At 42.3% G+C, this 17058-nt stretch overlaps 1 protein-coding gene across 1 annotated transcript in view; it reads left to right on the forward strand.

Moving 5' to 3' along the window:
- oca2 (oculocutaneous albinism II) overlaps window positions 1–8910 on the forward strand; it is a 119839-nt gene extending 110929 nt beyond the window's left edge. Inside the window, exon 24 of the mRNA XM_053683475.1 lies at window positions 6857–8910. Coding sequence (XP_053539450.1) covers window positions 6857–6944 — 88 coding nt within the window. The 3' untranslated portion in view covers window positions 6945–8910. The remainder of the gene's footprint in view (window positions 1–6856) is intronic.
- Window positions 8911–17058: the final 8148 nt, after the last annotated feature.

The raw sequence follows: 17058 nt of genomic DNA on the forward strand, positions 1-17058 counted from the left end.
AAATAAGGAAGGAGGGAAAGAAAGGGAGAAGGAAAGAAAGGAAGGCAGGAAAGAAGGGATGGAAGGTGGGGAAGAAAAGAAAGAAAAGGAAAGTGAAGGGAGTTCGGAAGGAAGTGATGGAAGGCAGGAAAGAACGGGAAAGTGAAGGAAGGAAGGAAGCTAGGAAAGGAGGGAAGAAAGGTAACGTGAGGGAAGGAAAGGAGTTAGGAAAGAAGGGATGGAAGGAAGGAAATGAAGGAAGAAAGGGAAAATAAAGGAAGGAAGGAAGGAAGGAAGGAAGGCAGGAAAGAAGGGAAGAAAGGGAAAGTGAAAGAAGGGACGGAAGGAAGGTAGGAAATATGGGAAGGAAGGGTAAGTAAAGGAAGGAAGGAAGGAAGGAAGGAAGGAAAGGACAGAAGGCAGGAAGGAAGGAAAGAAATGAAGGTTTGATGGTTACCTTTCCATGGAAGATATATGAAGTATTCTCACGGGCTTCGGGTAGTAATACTAATGAAAGAATGAAAGAAAAAAGAACGGCAGAAGTGTAGTCACTGTAACTGCAGTAGCGATAACAATGTCCCACACGACCTCTAACTTCTCACGGGAACAGTACAACACCGAACAACAAATAACCAACAGAATCACGAAACACGTCCCGAGTATTTCAGTGTAAACCTACTGAACGTGTGTCAGGGCGGAGACCCGGAGCTTAGAGTCACCGGAGGGTTAGCATGGCTTTTCTTACGACTTGATAGACAATCACACTAAATCCAGTGACATCACCATCGTTTGTTCTTATTTCTCATCAGATCGAGTGCGTGATTGTCCTTGAACCTCGTATCAGTGTATTTATTTTCACTAAACAGCTCAATATTGCACCTGTTTTTACTGCTATCTGTCCCGCTGGACATTAGCATTAGCTTCTTGACCCGTCCTGATGGTCCACAATTAAAACAAAAACCTGTTTCATCTTTAATTCTAGCTTCAGTATTCCCCTGCTCTCTGCCTGATGGGGATCAAACATCTGGATTTTAAACTAGACCAGCTGTGAGCCCAACCCCTGGCCTGTGATCAGTCATGAGCTGCTCATGGTGTCGTTTCGGGGAACGAGTGGAGGACGTTTCAGTTGAACACGACGGCGATGGTTAATTTATATTCATTACTGCGGCGTCCATCAGCGACGTAGCACAATACCTATACATCGATCAGCCGGAACATTAAAACCACCGGCCTAATATCGTGCAGGTCCTCCTCTCCGTGTGCCACCAAAACAGCTCCGACCCGTCGAGGCCTGGACTCCACGAGACCTCTGGAGGTGTGCTGTGGGATCTGGCACCAAGACGTTAGCAGCAGATCCTTTAAGTCCTGTAAGTTGCGACGGCTTCCGTGGATCAGACTTGTTTGTCCTGAACATCCCACAGACGCCCGATCGGATTGAGATCTGGGGAATTTGGAGGCCGAGTCAACACCTTGAACTCTTGTTCCTCAGACTGTTCCTCAACAATTTTCACCACTGCCGCGTCCATCAGTGACGGACGGAACTGAACGTTGAACTACGTATCTGAACGTTGCTCTCTCATTCACCACTACGGCATTTACTAGTAACCAGTTACTGATACCAAATACACCATTCACAAGAAAGAAAGAAAGAAGTTCTTGCTCTGTATCTCTGTAATCTGCTTTAGATATCAGAATATGTATCCAAACCTTGTGGCTCAAATCTCTCTCTCTCTCTCTCCACTTTGTGTAATCTCTCCATCCTGTTTCAGTGTACACACTCCCCAGCACTCAGCCCCTCACTCCATTCTCTCTATTTGCCGTAGTTATCTAGCTGCTTTTACCTCTTCCCCCTCATCCTCCCTTCATCTTCCGTCCCATCTTTCCCCGGCCGGTCTGGGAATCTGTCTGTTGCGGCTAAATTGATGTCCAGCGCCTCGGATCTCAGAGTGCAGCGCACTTTCACCAACTCCATTACTCTTTACACTTCAAAACTCCATTCGGTTGAATCCCACATTCAGACCACGGAGCTGCACTTTATATTAGTAACTCTGATGTAAACAAAACAGACTTCATGAAAATTTCATGGAGCGGAATGGAAAGAGGCGCACGAGGCGGAGGAATCCGGGCGGATGTACGGACTCCGGCGAATGATGAACAACCACAATTCTTCTCTGTCATGGCTAGACGATAGAAATGAAGCCTCCTGGATGCTGAATGTACTATTAGGTAGAACTCAGGGATGGACACGTCACGCACACACATTTTCTGTCCTATGCTATGAAGCGCTGGCACTGCGAAGCTGTAGGCTAACGCTCCTCTATATATCATCTCCTGGCAAGTTGTACATACAGACTGTCAACAAAATGGCGCAATATTGTGCGGCCTATTGGTGCGTAATACAGGAGACTTTACTGAACAAGTAGGGGGTTTATCACGATTGACACTGACGCATGTACACATAATCTAAGCTCTATAATTGTTGACATCATACACGTTGATATGTACAGGAAGTGTAAGACCTCGATTGTTTACGGATATTTCGACCCTGTGTATGATGGGCAGTACAGAAGATGGATGGATGGATTAGCCTATCGCTAACTTCACTAGCGCTGCAATCCAATCGAGTCTGTTTTACCGTCGAACTTCACGAACGCAGCCCATAACATTGTGTCATTAATAGACTCTCCTGCTGATAGCTGTCCTGTAAATGCCAGTCGGTGCGCCGAAGCGGATTAATCACGCTGCAGAGCAAGCCCGGATAAAATCGCTCGATCGCAGCATAAAGCTGCTGTACTATTGAACGATTCGTTGTTTTTTTTCCCCATCGTCGAAGAACGCCTCAATACGGCGGGTCTCGTGCGGTCATCGACGTGTTCAGTAAACAGTGATCGATAGTGAATGCAGCGTGTAGGTTATTTCTATTTATGGTGTCAGTCACCTCATGGTTAAACATATGGAAAGATCATAAAGACGAACGATGGTTCGATAGAGCTCATAAGTGAAATGTTCGCCAGCGGTGTGCTGACTTTTTTAGAAAGTCTGTGAGGGAAAAAATACAAATAAACTTGCTTGTTTACCCTTACTCTGGATTGATACACTTAACTACACGTGAAGCCTCAACGCCAAAACAATATATTTACAGTTTTAAAGTGTTAAAAGTCCCGGTTTTGGGCGTGTTCAGTATTTATAACACCTGACTTTAATATAAACAGACGACTCCGGTCAAATACTAATGAAATGAAACGTGAAACTGAGCGTCTGACGGAACGACCGTACGGTGTCCGTTTCTGTCCAGCACACGGAAACGTTCATTAAACACTCCTTTTTTTTTGCTGTGTATGAACGCTGAATGTTTGGATTTTCACTGAGAAGTTCTCAGGTCGTTCCAACCTGCTCGCGTTACGAGCCTTCTTTTTTCTTTATAGAAAACAAAACAAAAAAAACTCCGCAGATGATCTATTCGACATATGAATATGGAATGATTGAGTGTTGCGTAATTGTTCTAAACTCTCTTTACTGCACGGTGCTGCCATATGGCCACAATTAATTTATCTCCCATTTTTTTGATAGTATAATGCAAAGCTACTACTTCCTATGTAACTGGAAAGAAGGGGGCTTTAACTTTGACATAAAAAAAAGTGTGCTGCTTTCATTTGCGATCACGTGGCACGGTGCCGGTCTTCATTAGTGTGATCTCGGAATCTGACGAATTCGATTGTCGATATTTCTGCGAAACGACTGAAAGGAAAAAATGAGACTCTATCTGAGACGTTAACGTTTATTTTTTTGTCGTTTAAACATGTTTATATGTTTCGAGTATTCTGTGAAACGGTCAAACGTAAACGTTGCCGCGTGGCAACGACGTGCTATAAAGGTACAGCATGTGTTCGCGAATCGAAACAGGCCTGCGCGGCAAGTTTTATGTTGCAAGAGAAAGAATGAAAAAAGAAACTCCACCCCAAACATGTTTGGATCTAATATTTGTGTGTATTTTGAGTGAGTAAAATCCATCCACATACTTTTTATGTAGAAGTCTAATTCCTTTCTAGAAGATATAACGTTTACATGTTTACTAGGTGCTAAAAAAAACAACGACCTTACAGTCTGGAAAATGCAGTATTTGGAATTATAACCTCATACGTTTTGTGATATTTTTGACTATTTGTTTCCACCACTGTACTTTGCTGCCATACGGAAACAGTTCACCAAGTGAATCCACCAACTAATTCAAGTAATAAAAATCCACAAAAACATTTTTTTTAAATAATGTAAATGTACTAATTCATGCAGTAGAGGCTTAAATGACATCCTGGAAGCCCCGCCCCCTTCCCCCATCTCACATCAGTAGTGTTTGGACTCGATTTTCCCGTCTAAAAGATGAGCAGATGCGTCTTTGTCGAGTTCGTCAGTGTGAAATAAAATCTACCCGTGTGTTTTCCACTTAGCTAACGTCAGACGCTTGTATAAATGGCTCTCAGAGAAGAAGCTTAAATAGATTAAACATCAGTGGAAATAGCGGCTCGTGTGATCTCTTTGGTGTTCTGATACCGCTAACATTTCCTAGCTGCGTTCGTTAAGACGTGGGTTCTTCAGTAGCACTTACGTTCCTTTGTGTGGAAGTTAGTGGAATCTCTGTGGTGATCTCTGAGACAGAAGGACGTTAAGCGATGATGACTGAAAGCAGCCATTACGCGACCTTGTCATAATTCTACTCGTGAACCCACTCAGTGGATGGACGATTCCACCAGCGAGCGTATAAAAGGCTGTCCATGTGTCTCTGAAAATAGACGGCCATTGAGGAGGGCATGAAAGCAGCGTACGTCAGATGGACCAGCGTTTCCTCGAGGCCGGGTTACGCTAACTTCAGAACGCGCTTCTTCACAGACGGTGGAGCGAAGCAGATAGGAAAAGTCACTTTCAAAACCTGAAACGTTCCGATGTGCCACTCGGCACTCAGAAGCCCTCGTCGTGAAGGCGGAGTCCATGATTGTGCTGCTATTTAGCCCTGGTATAGCTCTTAAAAATGAAACGTAATAAATATATAAGTCATTTTTCAACATTAAGTCTTTATGTGAAGAGTATCTGAATTCTGCTCTTAAACACCTAACAGCGTTAGCAAAGAATTAGCAAATATGCAAATAAGCTAGCAGGATCGTACTTTCAGCTGTTCTTCTTCCTGTAATCTTCATGAAATTCAGATGATTCAGAACTTACTGAAAATATAGCATTTTTCGTATTTATTACATGAAAAATAAAAGAAATGATCATTATTATTTTATCATTAGACAACGTGGTGACATCATGATGAAATGCTGGGATTCTTTCGGTGACTGGGGTTATATTTATTGGCAATTTTCCCCAAACGCCTTGATGAACACTGACCGTGCGACACAGATTACTGCTTCATGCTGCTTCATTAGAGACCTTTATTGACTCCCCGCTGCTACAGAATGGCTGGTGGTCAATAATCTGATGTCATAATCAGACAAAAGGCCAGAAGATGAGGTTATGGGCCACACAGTGTGCAGTCACGCACGGGTTTCTCACTAATCTCACAGATCTACAGAGATCTGAATGAATTATCTACCTACAAATGAATGAAACACAGGATGCCATTTTATAAGAGACCGTGCTCATGGGTATTCAGAGCTCAGAATGAACTCTACCGTGGTCTTTGTGTGCATTATCCATTTTTATATAAGGTAAATATGTGAAAATTACACTGTGTAAGGAATATAGCTATTGGGCATGCTGCTGTAGGAAAATAATCTACAGGGTGATGTGGTACGGCCGACACAAAGTAGAGTTCATGTTACCACAGTTACAGTTATTATTTTTTATTGATGAGCAACGTTACGCTTTTTATCCGTTTATAGTTACATTTAATGTCGTGGAACCTCTGTGAAACTGACTGGATATGAAAGGTGACACGAGTTACCATTTTACCATTTCTAATTGGTTTAAAACAATAAATAAAAATTCGATTTGGTTATATTTTGATATATATTTATATATATATCAGCTCTTCATGTTACTTCTTTGGACTATAGCGGTTAAGGCTCTGGGTTATTGATCGGAAGGTCGGGGGTTCCAGCCCCAGCACTGCCAAGCTGCCACTGTTGGGCCCTTGAGCCAGGCCCTTAACCCTCTATGCTCCAGGAACTGCTTCCTTTTCTGAGCCGATATCTTTTTCCTTGTTAGAGATAGTCTTTGGTATGATGAGCTGCCTTGAGCGTTTTTTTTTCTTCCATACACTACATGGGCGAAGGTCTTTTCACCCCTGACCATCACACTCGTATGTGCTTGTTGAACGTCTCATTCCAGATTTATTTCCCCTTTGTTATAATAAGCTCCACTCTGCACAATTCTGGAGCATGGCTGTGGCTGTGTTCGTTCACACACTCCACAAGAACATGAGTGTGATCAGGTGCTGATGTTGGGATGTCGAGGAGGCTCCAGTTCATCCAGTGGGGTTGATTTCAGGGCTCTGTGCAGGACACTCAAGTTCTTCCACCTCCTTCCAACCTTAATACATCATGTCTACACGGAGCTCGCTTTGTGCACAGGGGCATCGTCATGCTGGAACAGGTCTGGGCCGAAATCAAAGACATTCTATACAGTTGTGTGATTCCAACTTTGTGGTACCAGTTTGAGGAAAAGCAGGCGCATATGGGTGATGGTCAGGGGTGCACATACTTTTGTCTGTATAATGTAGATTTAGGTCTGTTACAGGATTTGCGTGGTTCGGGCTGCTGAACCGCATCCAGACTCCAATCCACCAGTTACCTGCTCTATACTATACTATACTATACTATATACATGACTATAATTATTAAACACTCTACAGTACTGATATTACCACTGGTCTCTTTTCCAGGTTGGGTTTCCCTATGATGATGATGACGTGTACGATAGGCATGTGCTACCTGCTGGCGACTCACATAGGACTGGGCTGGAACATCTAAACTTGCGTGACCGTACGAGTGACTCGTGACAGTGTGTGACTTCTGAGGCTGATGATGATGATGATGATGATGATGAGGAGGAGGAGGAGGAAAACATTCCAGTCCATACTTTCCGAAAGCCCAGTGCATCCTGCTGCAAAGATGTGATAAATCATTGGAACAAGGGAACGCCTGCGGTGTTTTTCCACTGTTTTATGGTGCTATTGCCATCTTTAGTGTTATCTCTACTGTAATCTGCTTGGTGGGAGGAGTTTCGGTATGTTTGTTTACGCAGTAACACTTTATTTGAGCCCCGCCCATCTTTCGTTTTATTTTTTTTGTTCTGATGAGAAGCAGTACTACGTATATATATGTATAGCTTCTAAAATTAACTAGTCAAACGCAGCTGTTTGATTTATGTGCTAACAACTAACTGTACTAGCTAGCCCTAGCGTGAACGCTAGCGTGTTAAACTGACATAATCATGTCATAACCTTGCCATGACAGATGACATACCTTACCAGACGCATTTTATGTCCATGGTTACGATTAATCGTCATGATGTAACGTGCTTTAATCCGTCCGTACAGGATTTCGCAGCGTTTTTTTGTTTGTTGTAGTTTTATTGTGGAAAACTACTTTGAGTTGGTGAAATCGCATTTGTTTCACGGTGATGTTTGTTGGTAAACGTGACCTTTTAGCTGTACTCATTTTCCACAATGCGCATTGTGATGACGTGACATCCCACGTCTTGGCCCAAATCCGGGGAACTTTGAAAATGTCCAACATTGTAGATTTTCCCAGATTCCTAGAAACTCCTCTGTCCTGAAGACATGGGAAAAACGACAGCTTTTCCTCTGACGGTTACACAGCGCTGACACCTTCCATAAATGTTCGAAATCGTTGGTATCGTGAAGCCTTAACGAACGAGCTGTCGCTATAGAAACGATAACGCGTCACGTTGATTAAAACGCAACCTGTGATTTCTAGCTCCGCCAAAACTAATCAACACCTTCTGACCAATCAGAATCCAGAGCTGATGTTAGCGTGAAATATAACACGGCAGTTGTTTTTCATAATAAGCGCATATTGTAACATCTGGCATTAAATGGACGCTAATTAGCAAACGCGGGCGAAAAGATCACGCGACGAGCCGTTATTACCTCAGAATATTGTTACGAGAGTTACTCAAGAACTTATGATTGTACGTGATGTTTTCTCTGACACGTTGATGACACGGTTATTCCAGTCTTACGACACAGGGTTCGAGTAAAGACTTACTGATGACACTTGTCAATCAGATTGTCTTATAATTTTTTTAAAAAAAAAGCAAAGTTCCTTTAACTGTAATGGTCTGGAAAATCATTTTTGATCCGTTTCAGTTATATTTGTTGTTCAGGCGCTGTAACATCTGATGAAAGGGATTTTCATACGTGCCTGACCCGGAAAATAATCAAGCTGTCCTGTGTAGATGTGTGATGAGTTATACGTAATATTACAAACACATTATGGGAAATTCGACATTTTTTGGTGCAGGATTAATAGACATGGTGCGTTTTTACTTCTGTACTCTAATCCCAGCCGACAGAGGAGGATAAAATAACACGATACGATCTGCGGATAATATTCCGTGTCTTTGTTTTGGAACAGTCGTTAACTTTTCCTCGATATGGACGACTTTAATTACGGCAGGTTTAATGAAACTCGTAGCTCATCAAATAGACCTGAACCTCATTTCATTTTTTCTTTGTTAATTCAAATTAGCTACATTTATGTACTTTAGATTTCTCAATAGCCGTGAGCAGGAATATAATTCTCCGTGTTTCCTTTCGCCACACATGTTACAGAGAGATGATCCGCCTTTAACATATCTCTGGTAAACTGTTATACTATTATAGACTAATATGTGTTTTTTTTTTATCCTGTAATCATATACTGGAGCTGATAATAACTGTAAATTAAACTCTACATACACTGTACTGTCAAACTGTTCCCTCTTTATTTATTTTGGTGCATTCTGCAACCAATTAGATTCCAGTTTTGCCTAAAAGTGTGTACAATCTAGACCTCATACTTCCTTCTAAACTTTGCCAAGAGTAAAGCTCTTTTAATTAGCTTATTACTGTTAGTTTTAGCTTCTGTGGTGGAAATTAAGTGACAAATCTAGGTTTTTTCCCCCTGCAGTTAATTCTGAATGTATGTTTTTCTGCCATTTTCTTGGGGACGAGTCGAGTTGGGCAGGACTTTATTTGGTATACATAACATCGATGCTACCAAAAGAACCAATCAGAATTAGCTATCAGCTTACATCACTCCATTTTTCTTTACCTCAACCACAGAAACGAATGTGACTTCTGTCTTGCTCTTCAGCCTCTTTGTGCCTCAGCAGTTTATTTGAAAGGTATCTACATAACATTCAGCAATGATGGAATTCTTGGGGCACAGGGTGGATTAGTGGTTAGAACGTTCGCCTCACAGTCCAAAGACATGCATGGTAGGCTGATTGGCATGCCCAAAGTGTCCGTTGTGTGTGAATGTGTATGTGATTGTGCCCTGCGATTGGCACCCTGTCCAGGGTGTACCCCGCCTTCTGCCCAATGCTCCCTGGGATAGGCTCCAGGTTCTCCTTGAGCCAATAGGATAAGCGGCATAGAAAATGCATGGATGGATGGATGAATGGATGATGGAGAACTTATATCATAAGTCAAGTCCAGTAGGTTTTTATTGACATTCCTCTATATAGCTGTGTGCTCTTGCAGGAATTGATTAGTAGTTGTTGTGCTCTTGATTTGCACGCCAGTCTCCATCAGTGAACAGTGGAGAAGTGCAACAAAACAGACTTCATGTAGAAACTGTAATGCATTTTCCTGCTTACACGACCGCACTATTTGACCATGTAGTATGAGTACAGTTATCGAAGGGATTTATTTATAAACCGGTGTCACCCAGATGAGGACGGGTTCCCTTTTGAGTCTGGTTCCTCTCAAAGTTTCTTATATGAAAGGGATTCGGTTAGTTAATATGAAAGGTAGTCAGCTACAGTACTTAATGAGAGGTAGTTGGCTAGTTTATGAGATATGTAGTCAGCTAGTTAATATGAAATGTAGTCAGCTAGTTAATATGAAAGGTAGTCAGCTAGTTAATGAGAAGTAGTCGGCTAGTTAATCTGAGGTAGTCGGCTAGTTAATGAGAGGTAGTTGACTAGTTAATTAGAGGTAGTCGGCTAGTTAATGAGAGGTAGTCGGCTAGTTAATCTGAGGTAGTCAGCTAGTTAATGAGAGGTAGTCGCTAGTTAATGAAAGGTAGTCAGCTAGTTAATGAAAGGTAGTCGGCTAGTTAATGAGAGGTAGTCGGCTAGTTAATGAAAGGTAGTCGGCTAGTTAAGGAGAGGTAGTCAGCTAGTTAATGAAAGGTAGCCGGCTAGTTAATGAGAGGTAGTCGGCTAGTTAAGGAGAGGTAGTCAGCTAGTTAATGAAAGGTAGCCGGCTAGTTAATGAGAGGTAGTCGGCTAGTTAATGAGAGGTAGTTGACTAGTTAATTAGAGGTAGTCAGCTAGTTAATGAGAGGTAGTCGGCTAGTTAATCTGAGGTAGTCGGCTAGTTAATGAGAGGTAGTCGGCTAGTTAATGAGAGGTAGTTGGCTAGTTAATGAGATATCTAGTTGGCTAGTTAATGAGGTAGTCAGCTAGTTAATGAGAGGTAGTCGGCTAGCTAATGAGAGGTAGTCAGCTAGTTAATATGAAAGGTAGTCGGCTAGTTAATCTGAGGTAGTTGGCTAGTTAATGAGAGGTAGTCAGCTAGTTAATATGAAAGGTAGTCGGCTAGTTAATGAGAGGTAGTCAGCTAGTTAATGAGATGGGTAGTCAGCTAGTTAATGAGAGGTAGTCAGCTAGTTAATGAGAGGTAGTCGGCTAGTTAATGAGAGGTAGTCGGCTAGTTAATGAGATAGGTAGTCAGATAATTAATCTGAGGTAGTCGGCTAGTTAATGAGAGGTAGTGGGCTAGTTAAAGAGATATCAAGTCGGCTAGTTAATATGGTAGTCAGCTAGTTAATGAGAGGTATTCGGCTAGTTAATCTGAGGTAGTCGGCTAGTTAATGAGAGGTAGTCAGCTAATTAATGAGGTAGTCGGCTAGTTAATGAGAGGTAGTTGGCTGGTTAATGAGAGGTAGTTGGCTAGTTAATGAGAGGTAGTCAGCTAGTTAATCTGAGGTAGTCGGCTAGTTAATGAAAGGTAGCCAGCTAGTTAATGAGAGGTAGTCGGCTTGTTAATATAAAAGGTAGTTGGCTAGTTGATGAGAGGTAGTCGGATTGTTAATATGAAAGGTAGTTGGCTAGTTAATGAGACGGTAGTCACCTAGTTAGTGAGAGGTAGTCAGCTAGTTAATGAGAGGTAGTCAGCTAGTTAATGAGATGGGTAGTCAGCTAGTTAATGAGAGGTAGTCAGCTAGTTAATGAGATAGGTAGTCAGATAGTTAATGAGATGGGTAGTCAGCTGGTTAATATGAAAGGTTGTCAGCTTGTTAATGAAATATGTAGTCATTTATTCAGGAACCACTTGCAGTCAGTGAATTCAGTGAGAATATGGTAAAAACATTAAGAACCTAAGATAATTTAATAATGTTATCCGGTTTCTAGTGGCTTAAAATGGGGGGTCTGTGACTCTGGAAAGCACTACGCTGCCTGAATGTAGCTGGCTAAATGTTAAAATGTCAGTTCATCTCAGACACAGAAGCTTCGGCAGAACCACAGATGGCAAGAGAAGGTCAAAGTGGTAGAAACATCTGCCAAGCTATCACTTGTAATAATCAAATAATGCTTAAGCTCAATTCCATGCTGAAATTAGTTAAAATTGTGTTACATGGATAACCTCAGGCTGTCGTCCAGTGCAACTTCATTCCATCCATCAAAAGAACTTCATGTGGATGATCCCGTATGCTATTTTCTTTATGATAACATATTAATATTTCATTCTGTGATGTATATGAGAATGCATACTTTTAAAAACAATTCCCCAACTTCAGTTTCATTAATAATAATAATAAAAAATTACAATTGTAAATTATAAAAATATTGAAAGCTATGCATATAAAATTATATATATACATTAAGTGCATTAGGTACATTTAGGTTCCTTCAGAACAAAACGTATACCCATAAAAAAAAAAAAATCATCATTTTTTGTTTAAATAACAATACAAAATTCCAACGCTAACCAGTGAACATACATAAGTGATTAAAAATGATTAGTGAATTGAAAAATGTAAGAAATTACTTTATTTTATTGGAACTAGATGTAGTTTAATGGAAAAAAAAAATTCTCACCCTAATTAGGCACTTTAGGCACCAAATGTTTAAGTTTTACAGTAAATACTAATACTATGAGTCTTTTATCTTTAAGCTTAATGGCGTTCCCTTCCAAATGCTCCTGCCTTTAATAAAGAACTCATTTAGAGTCCCATTAGGTTCTGAGAGCAAGCACTTAATAAGCTCCACAGAGGTTTAGGGTTTTTTCTTCAACTGCTATTCTGTATCATTTTGCTTGGTCTGTGTTGGTAATTGCGATTAACCTGTAATAAATAAAACACCAGAGGTGCAAAAACTTTTGATTGGCATTGTATATAATAATGCACAAAGTCTACTATATATATATATATATATATATATATATATATATATATATATATATATAAAATTGGTACATTACACTGACATTGTAAAGTTTCAGAATGGTGTACTCTTGGATGTACTGGCTTTTTTTTTTCAGTGTTTTGATTCATGATTTAAAAACTCGGGTTAGGGTTAAGGTTGGTGGGAGCAGACATAATATCTATTATTGCTAAGCTGTTCCAAAGCCTTGGGACAAAGGGAACCTCAATGTCCGTAAGATATTTAATAATAGGTAACTTCTAAAAACAACAAAATAATAAGGGCATTTTCAAAGCTGTTTACACATACAGTATGATCATCTCTTTTATTCAGTCACTCATTCATTCATTCATTTTCCTTATGCTTTTCCTGGTGGGAGTTGTGGTGGCAACAAGCTGAGAACACCCTCACCCTAGAATAACAGAGACGTCACCTGTAGGATGTTACTTATAGACCCCCATGCTGGACCAACAGGGATGTTACCTGTAGGATGTTACCTCTAGACCCCCATGCTGGACCAACAGGGACGTCCCCTCTAGGATGTTACCTCTAGACCCCCATGCTGGACCAACAGGGATGTCCCCTCTAGGATGTTACCTCTAGACCCCCATGCTGGACCAACAGGGACGTTACCTGTAGGGTGCTACCTCTATACCCCATACTGGGCCAACAGGGAGGACACCTCTAGGATGTTACCTCTAGACCCCCATGCTGGACCAACAGGGACGTCACCTCAAGGATGTTACCTCTAGACCCCCATGCTGGACCAACAGGGACGTCCCCTCTAGGATGTTACCTCTAGACCCCCATGCTGGACCAACAGGGACGTCCCCTCTAGGATGTTACCTCTAGACCCCCATGCTGGACCAACAGGTACGTCCCCTCTAGGATGTTACCTCTAGACCCCCATGCTGGACCAACAGGGACGTCCCCTCTAGGATGTTACCTCTAGACCACCATGCTGGACCAACAGGGACGTCCCCTCTAGGATGTTACCTCTAGACCACCATGCTGGACCAACAGGGACGTCCCCTCTAGGATGTTACCTCTAGACCCCCATGCTGGACCAACAGGGACGTCCCCTCTAGGATGCTACCTCTAGACCCCCATGCTGGACCAACAGGGACGTCCCCTCTAGGATGTTACCTCTAGACCCCCATGCTGGACCAACAGGGACGTCCCCTCTAGGATGTTACCTCTAGACCCCCATGCTGGACCAACAGGGACGTCACCTGTAGGATGTTACCTCTAGACCCCCATGCTGGACAAACAGTGATGTTACCCCTAGAATGTTACCTGTAACACCCTCACACCCTCATCCTGGAATCACAGTTACTCTACCTGTAGGATGTTAACCCCCCCCCCCCCCCCCCCCCCCATGGATGTTACCTTTAAGGGTGTTACTTCTAGACCGCTATCCTGTTGTGTGCAAGCATGATCAGATTCAGTTTTCCTACACTATATCGTATGCATGGTTGGACATAATTAATCAACTTGCCATTTTCAGTGTCTCAAAGGTAGTGATCTGGATATGATCAAATCTGCAACAGATTTTCCCAAATCTCACATCGGCTTCCTGGGACAGATGCCAGGCTGTAAAGTTAGAGGTCATCTCTTTAAAGAGATACACTTCTGATGATAAAAGCTTTGCTGGAGGAAGTCATAAGTTTTTTCATGCGGGTTTGTGGATGTCCTTAAGGCTTATTTCATTAAAAGGAAGGACAGGATGTTTCTGAGTGCATTAATCTTTTAATAGGTTCCAGGAAGTCATAGTGCCAGATTTTAGACTCATGTCTTTATCTCTTGAAGGAAAAACAAAGTAGTAAGCAGCTTCTAACAGAATCTGTTATTCTGTAACATAATTAAAGCAAGTAAAAGAGCATTGTTCGACTTTTCCCACTTTTTTACTCACTCTACTCTCAGTAATGCGCTTCTGAAAGCAGAGTTCTCATTTTAGATTGTTTTACTATTACGTCCACATTCAGTCAGGCTCAGATGACTTCTGAGCTCTCGCAGTTTCAGCGGCTCAGTTTTCACGGTTTCTGTCTCTTTCTACCTGCTTCTCTTTGATCAGCACAACACTTCAGTCTGATTTCCTCCACACAGTCTTATCCGCAAGAGGAGAGAGTGGAGGAATCACGGCTTTTAAACTTTGATCTTTTGTAATGCATGTAAATGTGTGTGGTGGGGTTGTTTTGCTTCTGCTGTGTCGGGCCTCGGGGACTTTCACGTTACACAAGATGGCGGTAGATGTGAAGTATGTATGATTTATGGTTTCTTCTTTAAAGAAATACTGTATTGCTGTTTTCCTTCCTTCTTGCTCTAATGGGAAAATGAAAATACTACAGATGAACTGTCACTGCCCTAAAGGATGAGATTTCATTACACTTAAACTAATGCTGTAATATTCCTATTTGACTGTCTGTCTAGCCATCAGTCTGTCCATTGGCCTGTCTGTCTACCTCACTGTATCTGTCTGTCTCTCTGTTTGTCTGTGGATATAATGCCTGTCTGTCTTTCTATCTATTTGCCTGTCTGTCTATCTTTTCTGACTGTCTATGGACCTATCTGTCTCTCTATTTGTCTGTCTTTATCTTTTATGGCTGTGGATCTCTCTATCCATCCATCCATCCATCCGTCCGTTCATCCATCCATCCGTCCGTTCATCCATCCATCCGTTCATCCATCCATCCATCCGTTCATCCCTCCATCCATCCGTTCATCCCTCCATCCATCCATCCATCCATCCGTTCATCCATCCATCCATCCGTTCATCCCTCCATCCATCCATCCATCCATCCATCCATCCGTTCATCCATCCGTCCGTTCATCCATCCATCCATCCGTTCATCCATCCGTCCGTTCATCCATCCATTCATCCGTTCATCCATCCATCCGTTCATCCATCCATCCATCCGTTCATCCATCCATCCATCTGTTCATCCCTCCATCCATCCATTCATCCCTCCATCCATCCATCCATCCGTTCATCCCTCCATCCATCCATTCATCCCTCCATCCATCCATCCATCCCTCCATCCATCCATCTGTTCATCCCTCCATCCATCCATTCATCCCTCCATCCATCCATTCATCCCTCCATCCATCCGTTCATCCATCCGTCCGTTCATCCATCCATCCATCCGTTCATCCATCCGTCCGTTCATCCATCCATCCATCCGTTCATCCATCCATCCGTCCGTTCATCCATCCATCCGTTCATCCATCCATCCATCCGTTCATCCCTCCATCCATCCGTTCATCCCTCCATCCATCCATCCATCCATCCGTTCATCCATCCATCCGTTCATCCATCCATCCGTTCATCCATCCATCCATCCGTTCATCCATCCATCCGTTCATCCCTCCATCCATCCATCCATCCATCCATCCATCCGTTCATCCATCCATCCGTTCATCCATCCGTCCGTTCATCCATCCATTCATCCGTTCATCCATCCATCCGTTCATCCCTCCATCCATCCATCCATCCATCCATCCATCCGTTCATCCATCCGTCCGTTCATCCATCCATTCATCCGTTCATCCATCCATCCGTTCATCCATCCATCCATCCGTTCATCCATCCATCCATCTGTTCATCCCTCCATCCATCCATTCATCCCTCCATCCATCCATCCGTTCATCCCTCCATCCATCCATCCGTTCATCCATCCATCCGTTCATCCCTCCATCCGTTCATCCATCCATCCATCCATCCGTCCATCCGTTCATCCATCTGTCCGTCCATCCGTCCGTTCATCCATCCGTCCGTCCGTCTGTCCGTCTATCTATCTATCTATCTATCTATCTATCTATCTATCTATCTATCTAACTATCTATGTATCTCTCTATTTGCCTGTCTCTCTATTTGTCTGTCTTTATCTTTTATGGCTGTGGATCTCTCTATCCATCCATCCATCCATCCGTTCATCCATCCGTCTGTTCGTCCGTCCGTCCGTCTATCTATCTATCTATCTATCTATATATATATATCTATCCAATTATCTATTTGCCTGTCTGTCTATCATTTCTGACTGTCTATGGACCTATTTGTCTGTCTTTATTTTTTTTTATAGCTGTGGATCTGTCTATCCATCCATCCATTCATCCATCTGTTCATCCATCCATCCATCCATCTATCTATCTATCTATCTATCTATCTATCTATCTATCTATCTATCTATCTATCTATCCCTCCATATATTGCTATGGTATAAGAGGAATACAAACACTTTGGCACGTGCTGTTATAAGAAAATAATCATTAGTATTGACTTCAGAGTGATAACAGAGACTCTGCTTCATCACATTATTTTTCTAAAACCTCACAACACAGAGTTTTATTCTCCATGTCACAGTGTGTAACGTAGAGAAAAAAGGTGAAAAGCAGTCATTAATCTGTGTATTTTTTATAAAGTGTATAATCGTCCCAGTGAGACAGATACTGTAATTTGTCCCTTCAGCTCCGTGACCGAGACGCCCTGTC

This window comes from Ictalurus punctatus, chromosome 11 (assembly GCF_001660625.3).
Source record: "Ictalurus punctatus breed USDA103 chromosome 11, Coco_2.0, whole genome shotgun sequence".
Lineage (NCBI taxonomy): Eukaryota > Metazoa > Chordata > Actinopteri > Siluriformes > Ictaluridae > Ictalurus > Ictalurus punctatus.